The 22075-nt window shown below is 38.1% G+C and overlaps 1 protein-coding gene across 1 annotated transcript in view; it reads left to right on the top strand.

The window, feature by feature from the left end:
• Positions 1-22075, top strand: part of VPS13B (vacuolar protein sorting 13 homolog B) — a 499565-nt gene that overhangs the window by 63182 nt on the left and 414308 nt on the right. Inside the window, exons 8-12 of the mRNA XM_082499631.1 lie at positions 6199-6464; positions 10919-11014; positions 11360-11482; positions 15495-15632; positions 16974-17061. Of these exons, the coding sequence (XP_082355757.1) occupies positions 6199-6464; positions 10919-11014; positions 11360-11482; positions 15495-15632; positions 16974-17061 (711 nt within the window). The remainder of the gene's footprint in view (positions 1-6198; positions 6465-10918; positions 11015-11359; positions 11483-15494; positions 15633-16973; positions 17062-22075) is intronic.

A 22075-nucleotide genomic window follows, 5' to 3' on the forward strand; every position in this document is an offset into this window, starting at 1 on the left:
TGGTGTTCCTGACATTGATGATCTAGGGCTGAAATACTAGAAATGGTTAAGTAAAGAATGGTCTGAGAGGTTTGAAGAACAGAAGCAGCTCAAGCAGAGGAACTGTAGCACTTGCTGGGCAAAGAAATACAAACAGTGGACTAGAAATGAGAAGTTGCCTGGCTGAGGGAGGGGTGCAGGGCAGGTGGGCAGACAGCTGAGGTAGGTCTGCATGATGATGTTAAGAGATGCTGAGCAAGAAGCTTGGAACAGATGTGAGAGTCCGGAATCATGAGCAGTATGAGCTATTGAGCTTCTGAGAGTGGTTTAACAGTTCCTGTTGCTGCTTCCTCTGAATGATTGCTTTGAGATTCTGTATTATGGAAATTTTTTGGTTTTTTTCATGAAATTAAATCCATGGCAGATGTGATTCCAGCATATGAAACATGCTTCCCAGGTGTAAAATGGTAATAACAGCATCATTCCATCCCAAAGGAACACTGTAAAATTTTCTAATATTTGTAAAGCACGCTGACCCTGTCATGATCTTCACTCTCAAAAAATTAAACAAAAATACAGGCCTTTGTGAATGTGAGTAGTTAACACTCACAACAGTAAACAGAACAAAATGTTGCATAGATACTATAAAAACCCAAATTTTTAATGGGCTGAAGTGCTCTCTATGGAAAACTTGGTGGCAAGAACAGTAATGTGGGGAATTTTTTGGGATACCAATGGAACAAAAAGCAGATCAAGAAAATAAGTTTAATATACTGCCAGCTTTGGGCTGAATATGAGACTTGAGTTGACTGAGAAAACCAGGTGCAAATAATTTGTGACAGCAAGAAGTTCTGTGTGAGCATTCGTTGTTGAAGAAGGAATTGACTCTGCAATATTCTACTAGGATAAAAATGGGAGAACTGAAATAGTTTTATTTATCCATACTTGACTGAGGAAAAGCAGCTGTGCACTGTGTTAAAGAGTTTGGGTAGGGGAGAGTTATTCCTAACCAGTGGAGAAAACGATTCCTAGTTTTACTGAAATGATGTCAGGCTAAAAGGTTGTGTGCCAAATTACACTTTCTTGTGTATTTTTCTTGTCCCTGCACTTTTTGTCTGTCTTCTTTTGAGGGTTAAAGAGTTGGAGTTATACATATGATCTTTGTACTGGGGTACTGTTTCAGCTCTTCGTGTTTTCATGTGTTCTGTGGGGTAAACGACTTGTGCAGTAAATCCCTAAATCCCACAGTCTTTTTTTTTTTTTTTTTTTTTTTTTTTTCTTCTTCCCTCCCCTGCGGTCATCTAGCTCCATTATTGGAGCTTCTTCCTTGCCTATATACTTTGGTGTCCTCCCAAGGAACAGTAGGTATACTTGCCATTTGTATTTCAACAAGCTGTAAAGATGCAGTGTAGACAGATGCCTGTGAAACGGGGCTTGTGGGGTCAGTGCATTGTGCAGCTGTCTGACAACCAGCACAACAGCCAGCGAGTAACTTTGTAGGCATCTGTAGCAGTGCATTGTAACTGGTTGCTGAGATCACATATGCTGAGGATGGATATCAAGCTCACTGTATGGAGATGGCCAGATTTCATTAGTTTGGAATACATGTTTAGGCACATAGAATTGCTTACATCTGTTAACATCAGTTAAATGACCAGCAGTTAAAATGAGTAGCAAGTTAAAAAAATGAATGAAGGTTAAATCTTCCCAAATTGTAAAGTTCTTAAAGTGCGGAGATTAAACTTTTTTGTATTAAATATTTTTATTCTTTGAGGAGCTATAACCTTTTTTGTGGAGAACTAGATTTTTATGAATGCCTTTTAAACATCTCTATGTTGTCTTGCCATCTTCTTTTTTCTTGAAAAGCATTAATACTCCTTTTTTAGTAGACACTCAATATGACTAAATCTTTGAAAGGCACAAGTCACAGGTTGACCTTTTGTGTTTTTTTTCTTACTACATAAAAGCTTAACTATCCCAGTTTTTCAGCTGCTTATTTTAAGAGTAGTTTAAGGTAGATGGCAGAATGCAAGCAATTTTTTTTTAATGCTTCTAGTGAGCAAAATGTATTTCCAGTTGATCTGCTTGAACTTGTATGCAGGATATGAACCAAAAACTTTTTGGACTGGCATTATCAGACAACTAACACCTTCCTCTCCCTATTGGGTATCTGCACTTACATATCACTTTGAGATTGTCCTGTGTTTTGTATCTCAATCCAGAGGCACTTGCCCTTTTTTTGTGATATTTCATATTGTTTAGTCTCCTTTGCCATTAAAGTAGAAAATAGATCCCCTACCTCTTCTCCTGGTTCTGTTGTTCTAAAATCAATGCCACTTGTTTTGTAGCTTGCCCTTAACTAAGTCCTATATCTGCTCCTAATTTTACTGAGATTGGGATATTGTTCAAATAATTGGAATTTTAAAATTGATTGGCAACCCCTAGTAATATCATGGGGAGCACTTCAAAGTAATTATTGGTATTATTTCAGCACTTCAGAATTGTTGTGGCATCATTCTTTATTTGGAGTTTTCTTAACAAATTTGGAAGGTGATTCTCTCCCTCCTTATCCATCAGTTCTTCACTAGGGTAGTTTCAATTTACAATAAGACAAGACAGGTAGACTTAGGAGTAGAAGCGTGGGGAAGTTTGTTTAATAGATGGAGGTACATACCACGAAAAGGCGGATTCTGTAGAGTTGAACCTAAAGCTTTTGAATGTTACAGTCACATTCCATATTCAGTGGACTGTGCAGCTCAGCAGTAAAAGGGAGCTATGATTTCTTCCCTTGCTTTATGTTTGTCTGTAAGGTGGAAGTGTATTCTGGTCTGGTAGGATCCAGAGGTTTAAGGAAGGTGCTGTTCTTGATGCAGAAATAAGAAGAAACCCTTAAGTCTTACTGTTTTGCAGTACTGATTCCTGGCTACCTGAATCACTGTAGTGGGTTGTCTTCTTCAAAATAAGTGTGATACCTCAATGTGTAAAAGTACTGTCACTTGAGTGTGTGACTGTTGTAATATTGTATTCATGCTGCAATTAGAATGGCATCAGATTTTTGACTAGAAAGCATTGGGGGTACGTTTGCTTTTAAAAGGAGATGTGGAATACTTTTCAGACTAGAGTTTGGTAGATAGGATTTTAGTTTCTGCTGGTATAATTTCCATTATGTGCAATCTCCATCAATATTGCTGTGCTGCTGTAATGTATGTGTAATAGATCATGACCTGCTATTTTTTAATATGTACTGTGAAGTAAAACTATTTAAATATCAAAATTTTAAGCTACTAGCATCGTAAATATTGTAAGTTATCTTGTGGCAGTCAATTTATTGTCTTTCTATGGTTTAGATCCAAAATGAACATCTTTCAAATAAAAGTCAGTCTGACTGGCAACACAGCCACTGAAGAGTATAAACATATTGGGGGCAACTTTTACAAACATTGAAATTGTTTTTTTCTGTATGTTAGTAATTTCTGTGCATTCATATAGTAAATATATGCAAAGGAAAATCATAAGAAAATATTTGTTACTTTGAAAGCATGTGTGTTAGTACATTTGAGATTCTTCAAGGACAGTTCATGCTGTAAGGACAAGTTTAAGGGCTATTGCATTCTCAAGGTCAGCACCGAAACTGTTGTTATCAGCCAGATAACGCTTGTTCCTTGCAAATTCCCTTTTTTTATTTATTTTTTTAACATGATTTATTCCATAAGTTTTTTTTTTATACAAAATTAATGATGCTGTCATTTCAGCTGTGAGCTTGCAGTAGCTTCTTTAGCTTATAGAGGGTAAAATATGGATGAGGAAATGAATTTTAATATCTACATTATTTAGTGATACAAGAACGAACATCTATAGCTGTGTTCTTGAAATAATTACTATGTTTCATTTATGCAGTTTCATGGTTGATTCAACCAGATGAAAGTTTAGGCTATTGACAGCAGGGATGGTGATGCGTTCCCTCCCTCTTCCCTTAGTGCCAGCACTTGTATTTATGTAGCCACAGGCTTAGCTGGACCAGCCTTCCCTGGCTGAAAACTAACACAGGCAGAAAAATAAATACAGAAAGAGTAACTTTCTACTGGGTTAGTTCCAGACTTACAGTGAGAGATACCATTTTCCAGACTCTTAGAGATAAGTATCTCAACCCCCTTAAAAGAGAGCATAGTGAATTTCTGAAGATCAAACTTGGTTTGAATGTAGAAACAGCAAGATGCAATCACACTGAAATCTTGTAATTTATGTAAAATGTATTTCTTAACTGCTCTACTCTATGAAGCAAGATTGTCCCAGTGTGATCTCAGCTATGGAGAGCTATCAAGAGTGGATGTAGAAACCTGATGAGTAGGAGCATTTTGTCCTTTAACAAATTGCTGAATGTAAAACATAAGGGTTTTATCGTTATATTTTCACTATCATATATGTTTGCAGTTGATGCAGTGCTTAGCATAGTTAGTTAAAGCGAAAGAGACTTTGTATTTCCAAAGTACATACTCCCCTTCATGCATTACTTGTTATAAAGGTATTTACTTTATACTTATGCTTTGAAGTGTTTAGAGGATGTTGTGGCTTGCTTACTAGGCTGATGTGCATTTATTCTGAAGCTTGACTGTTGATTACATAATGGTTGTAGTAGTTTTAATTTAGTGATAGAAGATGTGTGTGTCTTCCTCTTTTTGTCTTCCAGTGTGTAGATATCACCATTTTAGTCTAGCTGCTGTTCTGTCTTATTTTAATGGCTTCCAAAATATTAATATTAATTTGGTTATTCCAAAATAAACCAAACTATTATTTAGAATCTTTTACTGTTGTCTCTGTGTGTAAACATACAGCAAAGAGGTATGCTAAATGATGGCTGAATTTTATGGCTGTGTACACCAAATATTATGTGTGACCTAGATCCTACACCTCCAGATTTTTTTTTCTCTGTTGTCAGACCTTCCACCATTTCTTCTGTCCTTGTCAACAACAGTCTTAGCTAAATGACTCAAATTATGCTCCATATGAATTCTTTTTCCTTCTACATCTGACAGTTCTGCTTCTTGGCCATTTCCAAGACTTTATGTGCACCTCTTCTCTATTTCCTGTGTTTCAAGATTTACATTTGGATTGAAATCTGATCTCTGACGCTATTTTTGTAAAAAGAGCAGGAAGGAAGTGCGCATTGCCCATATGGGAGGAGGTGTCCTCACCTCCAAGCATGTGCAAAGAGTTCTCATGAGTGTTTTTTCTTATGCTTTCTCCCATCGCGCAAGTGTATAATTATACTAAAAGACTAATTAGGCTAAAGACTAAAAGCTCTAAAACTTGCAAGAGTGGGTCCTCTGAGATAAAAAAAAAATAAGTAAATGGAAATGGAATATGCCTATTTCCATTCTCAGTTAAATAATACATTCAATATTGCTCCCCTGTGGGAACAGTTCTGCCTCCTGTACTGCCTATGGTAACTCTGAAGCAGTTATATTCCTTGGGAGTTGGGAGTCCTGTAAGGGCTGTGATGAAGCCAGACAGGCAGTTAATTGTGCTGTTTGTACATACAGTGTTACTCATTTGGATCATGAATCTTTGACTTGTATCTTTGTGGCAAACCTTGTTTTGTTCTGTATGCTCTCTCTAAGATTCTTTTTTCTTTTTTCACAGAAGACCTACGTTTGGTTCTTTTTGAGCCACAGGTGGCTTACCAGCTTTTTTGAGTGTAGATAAACCTGTGTCTTTGAATGCTTGAAAACCTGATTTTTAAACAAAGGAGGTTTTCAACCTTAATTTTTTGGATATGTGTTGTGTTTACATTTTCCTTATGGCTCTTGCAATTGAAGTCCTTTTTTATTTCATTTCAATGTTGAAAACTATAAGATTGTAATAGAACCTTATTTAGTAGCGTTTAATTTCCAACTTTGGAAGGGCTTTAATAGAAGAAGTCTTCAAAGCACGTGGTATAGGTGACGAAGTTGGGTCTTGTTGCAAATGTACAATAATAGAACTTTTGCAAAGATCCTTAATATTTATTGGAGGAAAATGTTAAAGAATCAAACAAGTGTTTAGAAACTTATATTCAGAAATTTAAAATTTCTACTTATTTTCTATCACTATAAATCAAATATCAGTGAATGATACATGGAATACTGTCCTAGATATATTTTTCACGTGCTATAATTTTGAGTATAATAAATTCAGTTTCAAGCATGGTTGATTTGAAATTTGACTTTTTTGTTTTAAAAGGCTCAGAAGACGAAACAAGCTCAGTAATGCAATATCCAACACAGTATATTAATCAAGATCCTTATTTGCATCAAGATGATGACCAGCAACAAGGATGGGTTTCTTGGGCTTGGTCTTTTGTTCCTGCTATTGTGAGTTACGATGAAGAGAACGATTCTAGTGGAATTGATGATGGAACAATGCTACATCAGCAGAAATCTCAATCCCTCAAGGATCCTATTGTTTCAATTGGGTTTTACTGTACAAAGGCAACAGTGACTTTTAAGGCAAGTATTTCTCTGTGTCGTATAGGATTTATTTGGCTTGTTGAGAAAGTGCTTAAAGATTATCTGCATGCTTGTCTACTGTTTGATTCGAGACAGGGAATGTTACAGTATTAAATAACAAAAAATGTGAATGTTGAAAGTTCCTCTCGCATCATAATATATTGTTAATTGCAGTGTGAAGTGGTTTTGCTGTTTCAGGTGGAATTTGCATACGGATATTTTAATTTTAAAGGGAAATCACTTGAGTTACTTAGATTTAATATTTTTTGATGGGAGAAAAAGCTTAAAGGGTTTTCTATGAATGTTTATTGTAGTATTCTATCCATCTAACATTTATATAAATATACTCTTAAAATTTTAGCTTCACATAGTTTGTGAATTGGAGGAATGTTTTTTTTTTTTCTTTTTTAAACTATAATATGTGCAAATATGAATTTAAATTGATAAAGCTGAAATTATTTTTCCATGGGTTGGAATCAAATTAAAGAAAGGATAAATTATGCGTATACTCTGAGCTATAAACTATGTACATAGAGAAAGATTTGAGTATTTTCTGTAAACCAATCTCAAAATGGTTGCTAAGCTTCTCTTTCTTTTGTAAGCTTGCAGAAGGGAATGTGGAGACCCTGGATAAGATAGAGATGTACTGACAGAAGTTAAAAATAAGGTTCTGAATTAGCAAAATAGTTCTTACACATGCCAAACTATATGAACATAGAATTGCCTGCTTAACTATGATAGAAATTAGCTCTTGGTTTTACAATTAAACATATATTAAATCAGGACCAGAGCTTTTCAGAGCAGGAAATAATACTATTTCTATGAGCAGCAGAATAATTAAGGTTCATTGTTTTTTTAATGACTTTGACCCCTTTGTATGAACTGCAGAACTTTCATAGAATCATAGAATAGTTTGGGTTGGACGGGACCTTTAAAGGTCAACTAGTCCATCCTCCCCTGCAACGAGTAGGGATATCTTCAACTAGATCAGGCTGCTAAAAGCCCCATCCAACCTGACCATGAATGTTTCTAGGGATGGCACATCGATCACAGAATCACATAATGGAGGGGTTTGGAAGGTACTAGTCCAACCTCCCTGCCATAGCAGGTTCACCTAAAGCACGTTGGACAGGAATGCATCCAGGCTGGTTTTGAATATCTCCAGAGAAGAAGACTCCATAACCTCTCTAGGCAACCTGTTCCAGTGCTCTGTCAGTAAAGAATTTTTTCCTCACGTTGAGATGGAATTTGCTGTGTTCCAGTTTGTGCCCAGTGCCCCTTGTCCTGTTGCTGGGCACCACCTCCCTGGGCAACCTGTTCCAGTGTTTCACTGCCCTCACTGGAAAAAATGTCTTCCTTCTATCTAGTCTGAATCTGCCCTCTTTTAGTTTAAAACCCTTATGTCTTGTCCTATCACAACAGGTCCTGCTAGAAAGTTTCTCCCCATGTTTCATATAAGCCCCCTTTACGCACTGAAAGGCTGCAGTAAGGTCTTCCTGGAGCATTTTCTTCTCCAGGCTGAACAACCCCAACTCTCTCAACCTATCTTCATAACAGAGGTGTTCCAGCCTTCTGATTATTTTTGTGGCCCTCCTCTGGACCCATTCCAACAGGTCCGTGTCTTTCCTGTGCTGAGGGCTCTGGAGTTAGATGCAGTACTCCAGGTGGGGTCTCACGAGAGCAGAGTGGCAGAATCACCTCCCTCAACCTGCTGGTCATGCTTCTTTTGATGCAGACCAGCATATGGTTTAAGGATGGATATTAGGAAAAATTTCTTCACTGAAAGGGTTATCAAACATTGCAACATGCTGCCCAGGGAAGTGCGATCACCATCCCTGGAGTTACTTAAAAGATGTGTAGATGTGGTTCTTAGGGACACAGTCTCATGGTGGTTTTGGCAGTGTTAGGTTGATGGTTGGACTCAACAGTTTTAAAGGTCCCTTCCAACCTAGGCTATTCTATGATTCTGGGCTGTGAGCACATGTTGCTGGCTCATGTCCAGCTTTTCATCCACCAGCACCACCAAGTCCTGTTCAGCAGGGTTGCTCTCGATCCCTTCATCCCCCAGCCTTTATTGATACCAAGGCTTGCTCCAGCCCAGGTATAAGACCTTGCACTTGGCCTTGTTGAACCTCGTGAAGTTCACATGGGTCCAGGTTCCTCTGGTGGCATCCCATCCCTCAGGCATGTCAACTGTGGCACTCAGCTTGGTCTCATCCACAAACTTGCTGAGGGTCCCACTGTCTGTGTCATTGATGAAGATATTGAACAGTACTGGTCCCAATATGGAGCCCTGAGGGACACCACTTGTCACCAGTCTCCATGTGGACGTTGAGCCATTGACCACTACCCTGTGGATGTGATCATCCAAGGAATTCCTCATCCACTGAACAGTCCACCAATCAAATCTGTATGTCTCCAATGTAGAGAGAAGGATCATGTGGGGGACTGTGTCAGAGGCCTTATGAGAGTCCAGATAGATGACGTCTGTAGCTGTTCCCTAATCACTCCATCATAGAAGGCCATGAGGTTGGTCAGGCAGGACTTACTTCACTAAAAGTGAAGCCATGCTGGCTGTCTTGAATCACCTTCCTGTTCTCCGTGTGCCTTAGCACAGCTTCCAGGAGGATCTGTTCCATGATCTTCATAACCTTTATATAATGTTTATGGGCCTGATTATCCACTCAATTCCATCAGCAGTTCCCTGTCCCTTTTTGCCAGTTTGGCTTGTGCACAAGAGAGTATTTTGAGCGGCTTCATGGCTACTTTCTCTTAGGTGTTTTTGTTTGGTGGCATAGCAGAGCATTTAGCTGCTCAGCAACTATCAGAAAGGATGAGACAAGTGACTTTGGGAGCTGCAGGCATTCCGTGAGGAGGTTAATGTTTAATGCCCTCAGTCTCCTGGCAAATTTAGTTGCAATATTTGAGGACATAAAGCATCAATAGGCATTCAGTCATGTTCTTTTGTGTCAATCTGCTTCAGCCTTCATTTAAAAAAAAAAAAAAAAAACCAAAAAAAAAACCAAAAAAAAAACCACAAAAAACCAAAACAACAAAAAAACCCAAAACCAAACCAAAACAAAACGGCTAAAAATAAATCATGGAAAATCTTTTCTTCCTCCTTTAATTATATCCCTTGGACATGACTTAAACCTGAACAACCAACCAGAACTCAAATTTATCATTTTTCATGGTTCAGGCATCTTCTTTCTTTTGTACTTTTGTAGTAATTTTGTGCGCTCTTTCCTCACATGAGACAAACTCATTAAAAATAATATGAACTTCTTTTCTGAACAAGATTTGCTGGGTTGGGCTTTCCTGATGCTTTATTGGGAAGTTTATACATTTTATATTAGGAAGTGATAAAAACTACTTAAAATGTAACATCTTACATTCTATAAATTTCAAATTTGAAGTGATCTAATATACTATTATCGTGACAGTTAGGAGGAAAACAGAATTCATTGTTCTGCTTGCATGCAAAGAATATATGGAATTAATTTGTGGTTCATATTTTGGTTAAAAAATTAGGTCAAGCTTCTGCATTAGCATTCTGAACAGTTGATATCATTCCAGCTAAAAATCATGCCAAATTAAATGTAACATTTTCAAATAATTGTGAAAATGATTCTTGTAATGTCTGAGTTCTTTTAATCAATTAATTGCTTTTCCTCTACAATGATTGCACACAGCTGAAGGGTGATTAGTGATTTTTTTAATCCAATTTTCTTGGACATTTGGATTACAAAATTTTAATTTGAAACAACATCCAGATGTATCCACTCCTGAAAATAATGAGAGCTTGTGGATATTTTTATAAAAATTAGAATTTGAACTATTTAAGCTGCTTAACATAAACTTTTTTTAATGCAAAACATAACACCTTCATTATTTTGTGCTTCTTTTCTTAGCTGCACGTTACATGCTTTTTAACCTGACTGTATGTGTTTTACCTGTTTTAATTTTTATATTGAAATCATGCAAGAAATATAAAAGCATGTTTCTCTCAATTGCTATGACAAGAAACAAAAATGATAATGGTTGTAATCAAAAGGTTTCCTTAGTATTATTGTGCTGTTTAATTATTTGCTGTGAAGAATAAATAATGTATTTATGGATTTTTACAGCAATTTATAAGCTAATTTGATACTATGTTAATAATGCAGCTGTGTATCTGTTTCATCTTTTCACATAGTTTCTCTTTAGATAAGCAAACTAAAAATATTATAGTGGATTTAAAACTCTGTTATGGCAAACTTCAACCAGAAGTTGAATATGAGAAGTTCTAATATGGATAATGTGTTACAGCTGTTTAACTGCACCTGTTTCCTGCTGGTTAATAAATTTTAGACCATAATTTAATTTGTCTTCATCAGTTCTGTATATTAATGACATTAGGGCTGTTTTAATACTAATATTGACTTATATAAGGTGTTTATACTGTTGTTTCATAGCTCACTGAAATGCAAGCTGAAAGTAGTTATTACAGCCCTCAGAAAGTAAAATCCAAAGAAGTTATATGCTGGGAACAAGAAGGAACCACAGTAGAGGTAATTGGTAATTTTCCATTTACATTTTTTTTAATTTGTTATAAATACTGTAGTAAGTAGTTACTAATAAAATATTTGGAAATTATTTCATTACTGATTGTTCATGTTCTGATATATTGTGTGTGTTTATTGTAATAATCATGTAGATAGAAATTCTCTAAATTTCTAGTGTTGCAGTGAATAGACTCTAAAGCAGTCCCTTATAAGTACACTGTTTGATTATCTTGCTATTTATTAAACCTCTAAATATATAAACCTAAACATATTTTGGTTCACTTTTTTCTCTTTTCTGTTTTTCATGGCGTAGAATTCTTTAAAATATCACTTTTTTTTTTTCCTTACTAGGTCCTTATGAAAGGTGAACTTTTCTTTGATTGCCAAATAGGTTTTGTTGGTTGCCAAGCTATGTGCCTTAAAGGAATTATGGGAATTAAAGACTTTGAAGAGAACACGAATAGGAGTGAAGAAGTGAGTATATTGAAATATCAGTTGACTTACTGAATAAGCAATTTTTGTATGCTTTAGAATCATCATAGAATAGTTTGGGTTGGAAGGGACCTTTTAAAGGCCATCTAGTCCAGCCTCCCCTGCAGTGAGCAGGGACATCTTCAACTAGATCTGGTTTCTCAGAGCCCCATCCAACCTGACCTTGAATGTTTCTAGAGATAGGGCATCTACCACCTTTCTGGGCAACTGTGGTGGGTTGACCCTAGCTGGCTGCCCCGTGCCCACCAAAGCCACTCTATCGCTCCCCTCTTCAGCTAGACACAGGAGAGAAAATAGAATTAAAGGCTTGTGGATCAAGATAAGGACAGGGAGATCATTCAGCAATTACCATCACGGGCAAAACAGACTTGACTTGGGGCAAATTAATTTAAATGATTACCAATCAAATCAGAGTAGGATAATGAGAAATAAACACAAATTTAAAAACACCTCTCCCTCCCCCCTCCCTTCTTCCCAGGTGTAACTTTACTCACAATTTTCTTTACCTCCTCTGCCCTGAGTGGCACAGGGGGATGGGGAATGGCAGTGGCAGTCAGTTCATCATATTACCTCTGCTGCTCCTTCCTCCTCAGGGGGAGGACTCCTCATACTCTTCCCCTGCTCCATCGTGGGGTCCCTCCCACAGGAGACAGTGCTCCACAAACTTCTCCAATGTGAGTCCTTCCCATGGGCTACAGTTCTTCACAAACTGCTCCAGCGTGAGTCCCTTCCATGGGGTGCAGTGCTTCAGGAGCTGCCTGTTCCAGCATGGGTCCCCCACGGGATCGCAAACCTGCTCCAGTGTGGGCTCTTCTCTCCATGGGTCCACAGGTCCTGCCAGAAGCCTGCTCCAGCATCGGCTTCTCATGGGGTCACAGCATCCTTTGGCCATCCACCTGCTCCAGCATGGGGTTCTCCAAGAGCTGCAGGTGGATATCTGTTCCACTGTTAAAGTGCATGGGCTGCAGGGGGACATCCTGCCTCACCATGACCTTTACCACAGGCTGCAGGATAATCTCTGCTTTGGCACCTGGAGCACCTTCTCTCCCTCCTTCTTCACTGACCTTGGTGTCTGCAGAGTTGTTTCTCTCACATAGTCTCACTCCTCTCTCTTGCTGCAATTACCATTGCGCAGTTTGTTTTTTTTTTTTTTCGGTTGTTGTTTTGTTTCCCCCCTTCTCAAATATGTTGTCACAGAGGTGCTACCACCATTTTTGATTGGCTCAGTCTTGGCCAGCAGTGGGTCCGTCTTGGAGCTAGCTGGCATTGTCTCTACTGGACATATGGGGAGCTTCTACCAGCTTCTCACACAAGCCACCCCTGTAGCCCCCTTGCTACCAAAACCTTGCCACACAAACCAGTACAGCAACCTGTTCCAGTGTTTCACCATCCTCATTGGAAAAAAAAAATCTTCCTTCTGTCTAGTCTGAATCTGCCCTCTTTTAGTTTAAAACTCTTGCGTCTTGTCCTATCACAACAGGCCCTGCTAAAACGTTTGTCCCCATCTTTCTTATAAGGTCTCCCTGGAGCCTTCTCTTCTTCAGGATACATAACCCCAACTCTCTCGGCCTGTTTTCATAAGAGAAGTGCTCCAGCCCTCTGATCATTTTTGTGGCCCTCTTCTAGACCCACTCCAACAGGTCCATGTCTTTCCTGCGCTGAGGGCTCTGGAGTTAGATGCAGTACTCCAGGTGGGGTCTCACAAGAGCAGAGTAGAAGGGCAGAATCACCTCCCTCAACCTGCTGGTCATGCTTCTTTTGATGCAGCCCAGGATATGGTTGGCCTTCTGAGCTGTGAGTGCATATTGCTGGCTCATGTCCTTCTTTTAATCCCCCAGTACCCACAGTCCCACTTCTCATGCTTGTCCAGGTCCCTCTGGATGGCATCCTATCCATCAGGCATGTCAACCACACCACTGAGCTTGTTGTCATTTGCAATCTTGCTGAGGGTGCACTTGGTCTCACTGTGTCATTGATGAAGATATTGAACAGTACTGGTCCCAATATGGAGCCCTGAGGGACACCACTTGTCACAAATCTCCATGTGGACGTTGAGCCATTGACCACTACCCTGTGGATGTGATCATCCAAGGAATTCCTCATCCACTGAACAGTCCACCAATCAAATCTGTATGTCTCCAATGTAGAGAGAAGGATGTTGTGGGGGACTGTGTCAGAGGCCTTACGGGAGTCCAGGTAGACAACATCTGGGGCTATTCCCTTGCCCACTGATGTATTCACGCCATCATAGAAGGCCAATTTATTTATTAAAATACTTGATTGCAAGAATTTAAAAGCCTGCTACCAGTTGTGATTTAAGTTTTTTGAATGTGTCACTGGAATATAGAACTCAATGTATGGTCCTTACAATTGGAAAGACAAATATCTAAGAGTGAGAAGCTGCAAAACATAAGGCTTTTTTTGGACTCCACTACCCCCTATCATTATATATTAATTTCTGTATTTTAAATAGAATGAAAGCTTGGTTATTTAAGACCAAATCAGGTATCTGTATGAACTACCCTTAAAATATTTAATGAAGTGGTATGGGAAGTTCTAAACTCAATAATGAGGATTTTGAGGGTGAACTGTATGTAGAATAGTGCCCTAAAGAACCAGACAACAGCAATTATTATCTGTGTTTAAATAAAAACAAGAAATGCAGCCAACAACAGACCTGCTAACTTGATATTAGTGTTCTGTGAAGTTTAGAAAGTGTTTTAAGGAGAAAAATTAAGAAAGTAGAAGAAAATACAAAGTGACTATATTAATGTAAAGTATCTCCTTATTTGGAAAATGATCATATATTGTACTATGGTAGGTATTATGGGACAGATTCTTGTACTTCCCCTGTGAGAGCAACATTTCTTGGCATCCATCTCAAGTGTTTGCATGCAGTGCAAGCAGGACAGAAAACAAGCAAGAAGAATTGGATATCCTTATGCAGCTGTAGTGTATGATATTATTTGGATTATAGAGGTATGGTGGGACATGTTACATGGCTGGTGTACTGCAACTGATAGACATAGGCTTTTCCAGAAAGACAGCCTGGGGAGGCAAGCATGAGCCAACTGTGAAAGATGTTGTGCTGGCCTTGCTAGATACAAGGGAGACATGGTTGGGGATGCGAGGGTGGACGGCAGCCTCATCTGCAGCAACTGTGAGACTGTGAGGTATAAAATCTTGAGAGAAGTGATTTTTGGATTGGTGTGGATTCCTGTAGGTTAGTTGATAAGGGACATTTTGGATTGGTGTGGATTCCTGTAGGTTAGTTGATAAGGGACATTTTGGTTTTTGCTCTTTGTCATTTTTCTACCACCCTCTAGGCTGTGAGTTTAAGAACATATCTGCTTTTGTGAGAATGGTGGTGATGTTGGTGCTGCCTCACCTGTTGTCTTCCTGTACTGCTATAGTTGGGACTGTGCCTTTGATAAAGGTTCCAGCTCTGTTGTATGTGATTGAGAAGAGATGGAAAAAATCAATCTCATAAATAACTGTTTTGGAACGATAACTCTTGATGGAAAAACTGTGTTGATTTCAGGAGGAATAGAGGGTTTAGAATATGGAGAAGGCATGTAAAAATCTAGATGAATAAAGAAGATGGATAAGGTAGCAAGGAGGTCATGCACTGAGATAACTGCTTTTGAGGATGATAAAGCATCTGAAAGGTGATGGTCAGAGAAAAGGGAGTAGGTAGTGACAAGAGGATGGGGCAGAATTCGAAGTAACAGTGATCTGAGGTTATTTTCTGTTAAAATGAAACTAGTATGTTCTGTATCACTTTTTTTATTAATTTGAAAATGGGGAGAGTGGACAGGAACTTCAGCGTTATTTGAATAAAGTTATTTTAGTTTTCTTATCTTCATTCGTAATGAAATATGCTTTTGAGGGATGCTACCATGTCATTAGTGTATTATGACAGAATTGAAACTGCTCTGTTAACTTGACTGTATTTTTTTTTCTCCTCTTTATTATTTTCTACTACCTCATGAAGGAGGCCTACTTCTTTAACTGTGGAGAAAATTTGAGTGCAAAAGGGATGACATACCTTACAAATTCACTATTTGATTACCGAAGTCCAGAAAATAATAGTATTCGTGCAGAATTTATATTGGATGCAGCTCATCATAAGGTCAGAGAATTAAATTTTTCTTAGAAGAAAAACTTCTAATGCTCTCTAATGGATTTCTAATGATTATTTACATCTGTGTACTATTAGAGGAATGACTTTCATTACTTTGTTGTTTAACTGAGTCTTACTTTGCAGATGGCCAAAAAAAAGTAAACCCGTTTGTGTTTTAAAATAAATAAATTAAAAACCCATGTCCAAAAGACACCTCAAACTCCCCTCCTGCCTAAAAGCTGAATTAGTGCCATAGTTTCCAAAAGCTCTAACTACAGAACACCTGCAGAGAAAAACAGAGATATGAGAGAATGCTTGGAAAAGGTCAAGCTTTACCAGCACGTACTTCTTTAAACTCAACCAGTATGTAGTGCATGGTCTTCAAACTAAGAATCTCAGAAACCAGATCTTGGGCAATGTTAATTTTATTGTCTGTGTGCTATACTCGTCTACTTAGACAGCCTTTGGTAGAAACAAATTTTCAGTCACCAATAGTCTGTTTTGTAAATTGTGCTGTAAAACTTTATTCCCTGACTGTCTGCAATTATTAAAGACTGGATGTGGTGACCAAGGTGGTCCCTTCCAGGTGTCTTCACAGGTGGAGTTCTGTACTTTGTGTTACTGTACAGGTAAGCTGTTTAAAAGTTTGAAAATATATAATTTTTAAAAAAATTTAAATTTCACTATTTTCACCTTTTTAGTACTACTGATGAAGTGTAACCCTGAAGAATCCCATTAAAAAAAGAAATTAATTAGTGAAATTGCAAGTACTTATACATATTCAAACATTTCCCATAGTGTGTTTTAGTTTTAAGCTTAACTCTTTCCTTGGCCTGTTTTCCATGCTTTTATGATTTGCCTATTTTCTTGGCAAGAGGAAAAGCACACTTGCTGTGTAGTAATATTATGTATTAATCCCAATAATGGCGTGAAGTCTTAAGTTTCCTACTGTTTAAAGGTAAACCCACAATATTCCTTAAATAAAAAAGAATGAATAAGCTTCAGTTTTCAGTGTATTTAATTAGGCAGATCTGTTGGATGCGAGAGGTCAAGTGAAGAATATTTACTCCATTAAAGGTACTAATTAACTAGGTGCTATTGATGAATTGGTCAGCATGTCCACTGGAATTATGGATGTGCCTTTGTGTGGCCTCAAATAGAAGTTACATTACCTATCGGAAAGGTGAATTCTTTGGGATAACCTCTGTCCTTTGTTTTGATAAGCCTTTCCGTATGTTGATGCACAAATCCAAACATGAATATATCTCTCTCATACCAACCTATCAGTTGGTAATCTCAAGATTCTTTCCTAATACAACGTTTTCTTTGTTTGCTTTGCTTTGTTGGTAGGAGACATACACAGAGATAGCTGGAATGCAGCGGTTTGGGGCTTTCTACATGGATTACTTGTACACAATGGAAAGCACCAGTGGCAAAGGTACCTTTTATTTGTTGTTTACCCTGTTAAATAATAGAAACAAAGACTTTTCATGCCCAGCAGGTTCTTGACTGACTGTCCTCTAACTTACCTTAGATTTATCATCAGGTTCATCATTAAAATGGTTTCATCTTCATTGATGCATTTGAGAGGAGCTGTTTTGGTTAGCTGTTGATTGTTGTTCTTCCTTTTTTTCCCTACATAAGTAATCACACAGTATCACAGTATCACAGTATGCTAGGGATTGGAAGGGACCTCAAAAGATCATCTAGTCCAATCCCCCTGTCGCAATGATAATCACAATGATAACTTTTATAGTAAGTTACTAGACTGAAACTGGTAGCAGTGGTGAAGTTCATAAAGTATGATGTCATCTTTTTTTTTAAAGTTGTCATTGTTGACTTTGGGGAGAAAAAAGTCTTTTGAGAAACTCTGGTTGAAGAATGAAGTTGATCATCTACTTGGTGCAGAAGTTGAAAAGGACTGTCATTTTCTCTTATGAAGAAATATGCAAGGATGAGAGATAGTTTGAAGAATTAGTCTTTAAATATACATACTGTAAAAAATTTTGTGAGCAAATACTAGCCTAAACCATGTACACATAAATATTGGCTAATTCCAAGTAATTTTTGAGATTCCTATCAATTATTTTCTAAATCTTAGACAATACAGTGGATTCAGTGCAGTAACTATATCTACTTTTGTGAGTGTCACAAAAGCCAGGACAAAGGAGTCTAATGTATCAGCAAGTAATATGTATATATTTTTGTACAGATATTCGTATTGTGAATTGCAATGTGATTTCCCCCCACCCCTGGTAAGACTGTCATCTACAGCTGCTGTTCTGCAGTTTTATTGCCTAAATAATGCTTTCTTCCCCGCCTGTGTATTTACTATCATCAACACTGTTTCTGTGAACATCTGTTGGGAATATCTTGCTATTTTGTGACCAAACGTTTCTGTCCTTGCTACCTAGTCCAGCTCATCTGGGGTTTTTTTGCACGTTTTTGTCTCTATGTAAGAGAAGTCTTAACTCCGGATGATTTTTTTTTTTTTTTTTTTTTCCTGGACTTCTTGGACATTAAGCATAAAAGGAGTAGGGAAGAAAACCTTTCAGTTTGGTTAGAGGGTGGATCACGCAAAGCTTATAAAAAGAAATGATGCTATTGCTTTTGACATTAGAGGGGTACACTAGGTAATTTCACAGTTCTTTCCTGGCCCTGAGTCTTTCCCCTCTGTATCGATGTGAAGCTGAGAAAACGCACACTAAGTCAAGCTTCTACTGCAGTCTACTTCTTGTTTAAATAAAGAAATAATTGTTTAATTGCATGCAGAACATTTATGTAGAGAAGTTGGAGACCTAGGGTAAGCCTTACCTCCTTTTTGAATTTTGATATAAAAATTTGAATATGCACAGATCATTTGGTTATGAGGAAATATTGATTTTGTGGACTATTTTGTCTTGTTTCTCTGAATGCACAAGGAATTTAATGACATCTCTTTCTGACTAAGTAACCCATTTCAGAAATTGCTGAACTCAGAAACGCCTTTTCAGGCTACAGGTATTTTCTGACTACCTTTTCCCCTCTCAGCATCTCTGTTTCTTTCAGTTTGCTTTCTCAGGGCCTTGGCTTTTATTTCCTGCATCAGTCAACAGGAAAACACCTCACAAAATGTAGCTTGGCTTCCTATCAAGCCTTCCTATGTGCTTTTATTTCAGTATTACTCCTGTAATTTCAGCTACCTGACTACATAGAAGAACAGATAGAGTAATTAATTTTTAAGTTAATGGTTGAAATGGTTGTTATAGCTCTAGAATCAAGAACTTAACCCCCTAAATTTTCATATAGTTTTGTTCATCAGAAAAGCAAATGTGACATTGTCTGCTAGTTATTTTCTAGCTAATTTTTCTGTATTACGAGTCAAGTATATAATTATTAAATAGAATGTGATCAAATAGATGCAAATTATTTCATTTGAAATGAAGGTATAAATATCTCAAGATTTTGAAAACAATATAAATCTTGCCGCATTTTAAATATGTTCTTTATGTGAAAGTATTTATGTAAAATTTTACTATTTCTTACTTTGACATTAACTATATGTTTTTAGTTACAGTCAGTGTACACCACCTTCCTCTAAAAAAAAAACTTAACCCAACTTAAATTACGGGAGGCTGTTAACTGTGATTGTAAGATTTTTATCTGTCAAGGCAATTTTGGTTTGACACCTTCTTTGCCCCTTTAACCTTTTGTGAAGCATATGATTACTGATTAAACCACAAGCGCCTCATGGATAACATTAACCTCAGGAGTTTCGTCTGTCACTTATAGAAGTGCGTTAATCACTTTTAGTATTTTGAATGAAAACAAGATAGTCATGCACAGTAGTCTTATTTTGAAATTCTGCCTGTCCTTCTCTTCCAACTTGATCTTTCTATTTTTTGTTTGTATCAATACATAATAGTAATTTCCCTGAAACAACGTGTAGCCTGTCAGTTCCCTGATCACTGAATTGCGTGACCTACAGACTTCACGGGGTGTACTTCTGAAGTTATGTTGTGTTTATAATGTGTACCTATCTATTTTGGTGGCAAGTTTGTTATGCAGCACCCTCATTTTAAGACTTTTTTTTTTTTTCAGTTAGAATTAGACATATGGTTTACAGAGAACTGAATACTCAGTGATCAGCAATTATTTTCCTTTATACATCTGTGGAATTTCAATAATAACTTGTGATCAGCTACTTCTGTAGAACCAATAGATTTCTATCACATTCTCTTTGCACTTAGTTAGAATTAAATGGAACTATTCCAGAAAGTGGTTTGTGTAAATGCAGTCACTTCAGTATACTACTCATATACATACAATATACACAAATGAGCTTGTTCTTTTTCTTTTTGAAAAGGTAGGCTGTTATTACTTCTAAAGGCTTTTGGCCTTGATATTTTTTATGAGGTTAAGTTTCTTTACACTTCTTAATAGTGTTCATGTGAACTGGATACTGTGTAGAAATGGAAAGACAAAAATGTGTGTTAACTGTGTATTAAATAAAGCAGGCTGTATGCTGGCTTTTTAAAAAAAAAAAAAAAAAAGTCTTTTCCAGGGTTTATTAAAAAGGTGGTAACTTCAGTTTCATCTGAAGGTTTGAATTAGGTTTTATATGGTAGTATTTTTCTGTCTTTTTTTTTTTTTTTTTTCCTTAGAAAGGGTAAACAAAACACCAAGGGAAGCAGAGGCTATAAATGCTCTCACGATCTCACCATCAACTTCTGTTTGACTTTTAGGGACAAAGTTAATTCTGCTGACCATATAGGCCTGTAAATGCTTGCATAGCATTAGGCCAGCTCTGTGTCAAATTTGGCATAGTCTCACTTTATTCTGGGACCTTTTCCTCACCAGCGCTTAGAAGCGAGAACATTTTGTGGAATATCATTTAAACATAAGGGCAAAAACCCCTAGCCTGCCTTCCTTCCCCCGAAGCTCACTTTCCCCTTTAAATGACTGTTTTGAATGAGTATAGTAAAGGAGGAGGGAGGGTAAAGGATGTGTTCCCTGGAGGGTGAAAGACAACTAGGTTCTTCTCAGGCAACCAGAAATAAAACGTGCTTTCTTCCAGTTGCTTTAGAAGTAAGATTTGCCTTGAAGTTATGAAGCACACCGTGCTGGGCTGCTTAACCACAAAGCGTCAGCTACACAGAAGCTGACACGTCCTATGGCTCTTTGTCAAAGTGGGGAGGTTCAACTGTCTGCAGCAACTGCGGGTCCCACTGCCCAGTCTGATGAGCTAAGCTTGCCTTGCAATTTATGTTAGTATGGACAGATTGTGTCAGTGAGGAAGACTGTATAACAAGAATTTGGAATTGTCAGATTTTCCTGTGGTTTTGGGTAATATTTCTCTCTACAGGTGTGTTTAGCTTGTTACTGTAACAGAAAGGCAGGAGGTTATTTGATATATGTAAGGAAATAGGTTGATTTGCATCTGGGCAGATGGGTGAAAAGAGGAAGGGATTGGATCTATTTTGCATTGAGTGGATATACAAGATCCGCATTGGATAAGAGCTTGGAAATCCCTTGAAAAATATTACTGTTAAGATCATCATGGAAGAAATCAGTCCACGGCTTACAGAGACCTTGGCTTCTGTGGCACGACTTGATCATGAGTACAAGAAGAACATATGAAATAGACAGCTCTGCAATTGCAAATGCAAATTCAGTGCAAATTCTGCAATTGCAAACTCCATCTTTGAAAGGTCCTGGAGGACAGGTGAGGTGCCTGAGGACTGGAGGATAGCTAATGTCACTCCAGTCTTCAAAAAGGGCAAGAAGGATGACCCGGGAAACTACAGGCCGGTCAGCCTCACCTCCATCCCTGGAAAGATGATGGAACAGCTTGTGCTGGGTATCATCTCAAAGCACCTGGATGAAAAGGTTATCAGAAGTAGTCAACATGGATTCACTAAGGGGAAGTCGTGTCTGACTAATCTGATAGCATTCTATGATGAATTGACTAGATGGGTAGATGAGGGGAGGGCAGTGGAAGTTGTCTACCTTGACTTTGGCAAGGCTTTCGACACTGTCTCCCACATCATCCTCACATGCAAGATTAGGAAGTGCGGGCTAGATGAATGGACAGTGGGGTGGATTGAGAACTGGCTGACAGATAGAGCTCAGAGCGTTGTGGTTAGTGGTGCAGAGTCTAGTTGGAGGTCAGTAACGAGTGGTGTCCCTCAAGGGTCAGTACTGGGTCCAGTCCTGTTCAATATATTCATCGATGATCTGGATGAAGGGATAGAGTGTACCATCAGCAAGTTTGCTGATGACACTAAACTGGGAGGAGTGGCTGACATGCCAGAAGGTTGTGCGGCTTTACAGCATGACCTGGACAGGCTGGAGAGTTGGGCAGAGAGGAACCTAATGAAATTCAACAAGGGTAAATGTAGGGTACTGCATCTGGGGAGGAATAACCCCATGCATCAGTACAGGTTGGGGGCTGACCTCCTGGAGAGCAGCTC

Source organism: Vanellus vanellus (genome assembly GCF_965231255.1).
Source record: "Vanellus vanellus genome assembly, chromosome: 2".
Lineage (NCBI taxonomy): Eukaryota > Metazoa > Chordata > Aves > Charadriiformes > Charadriidae > Vanellus > Vanellus vanellus.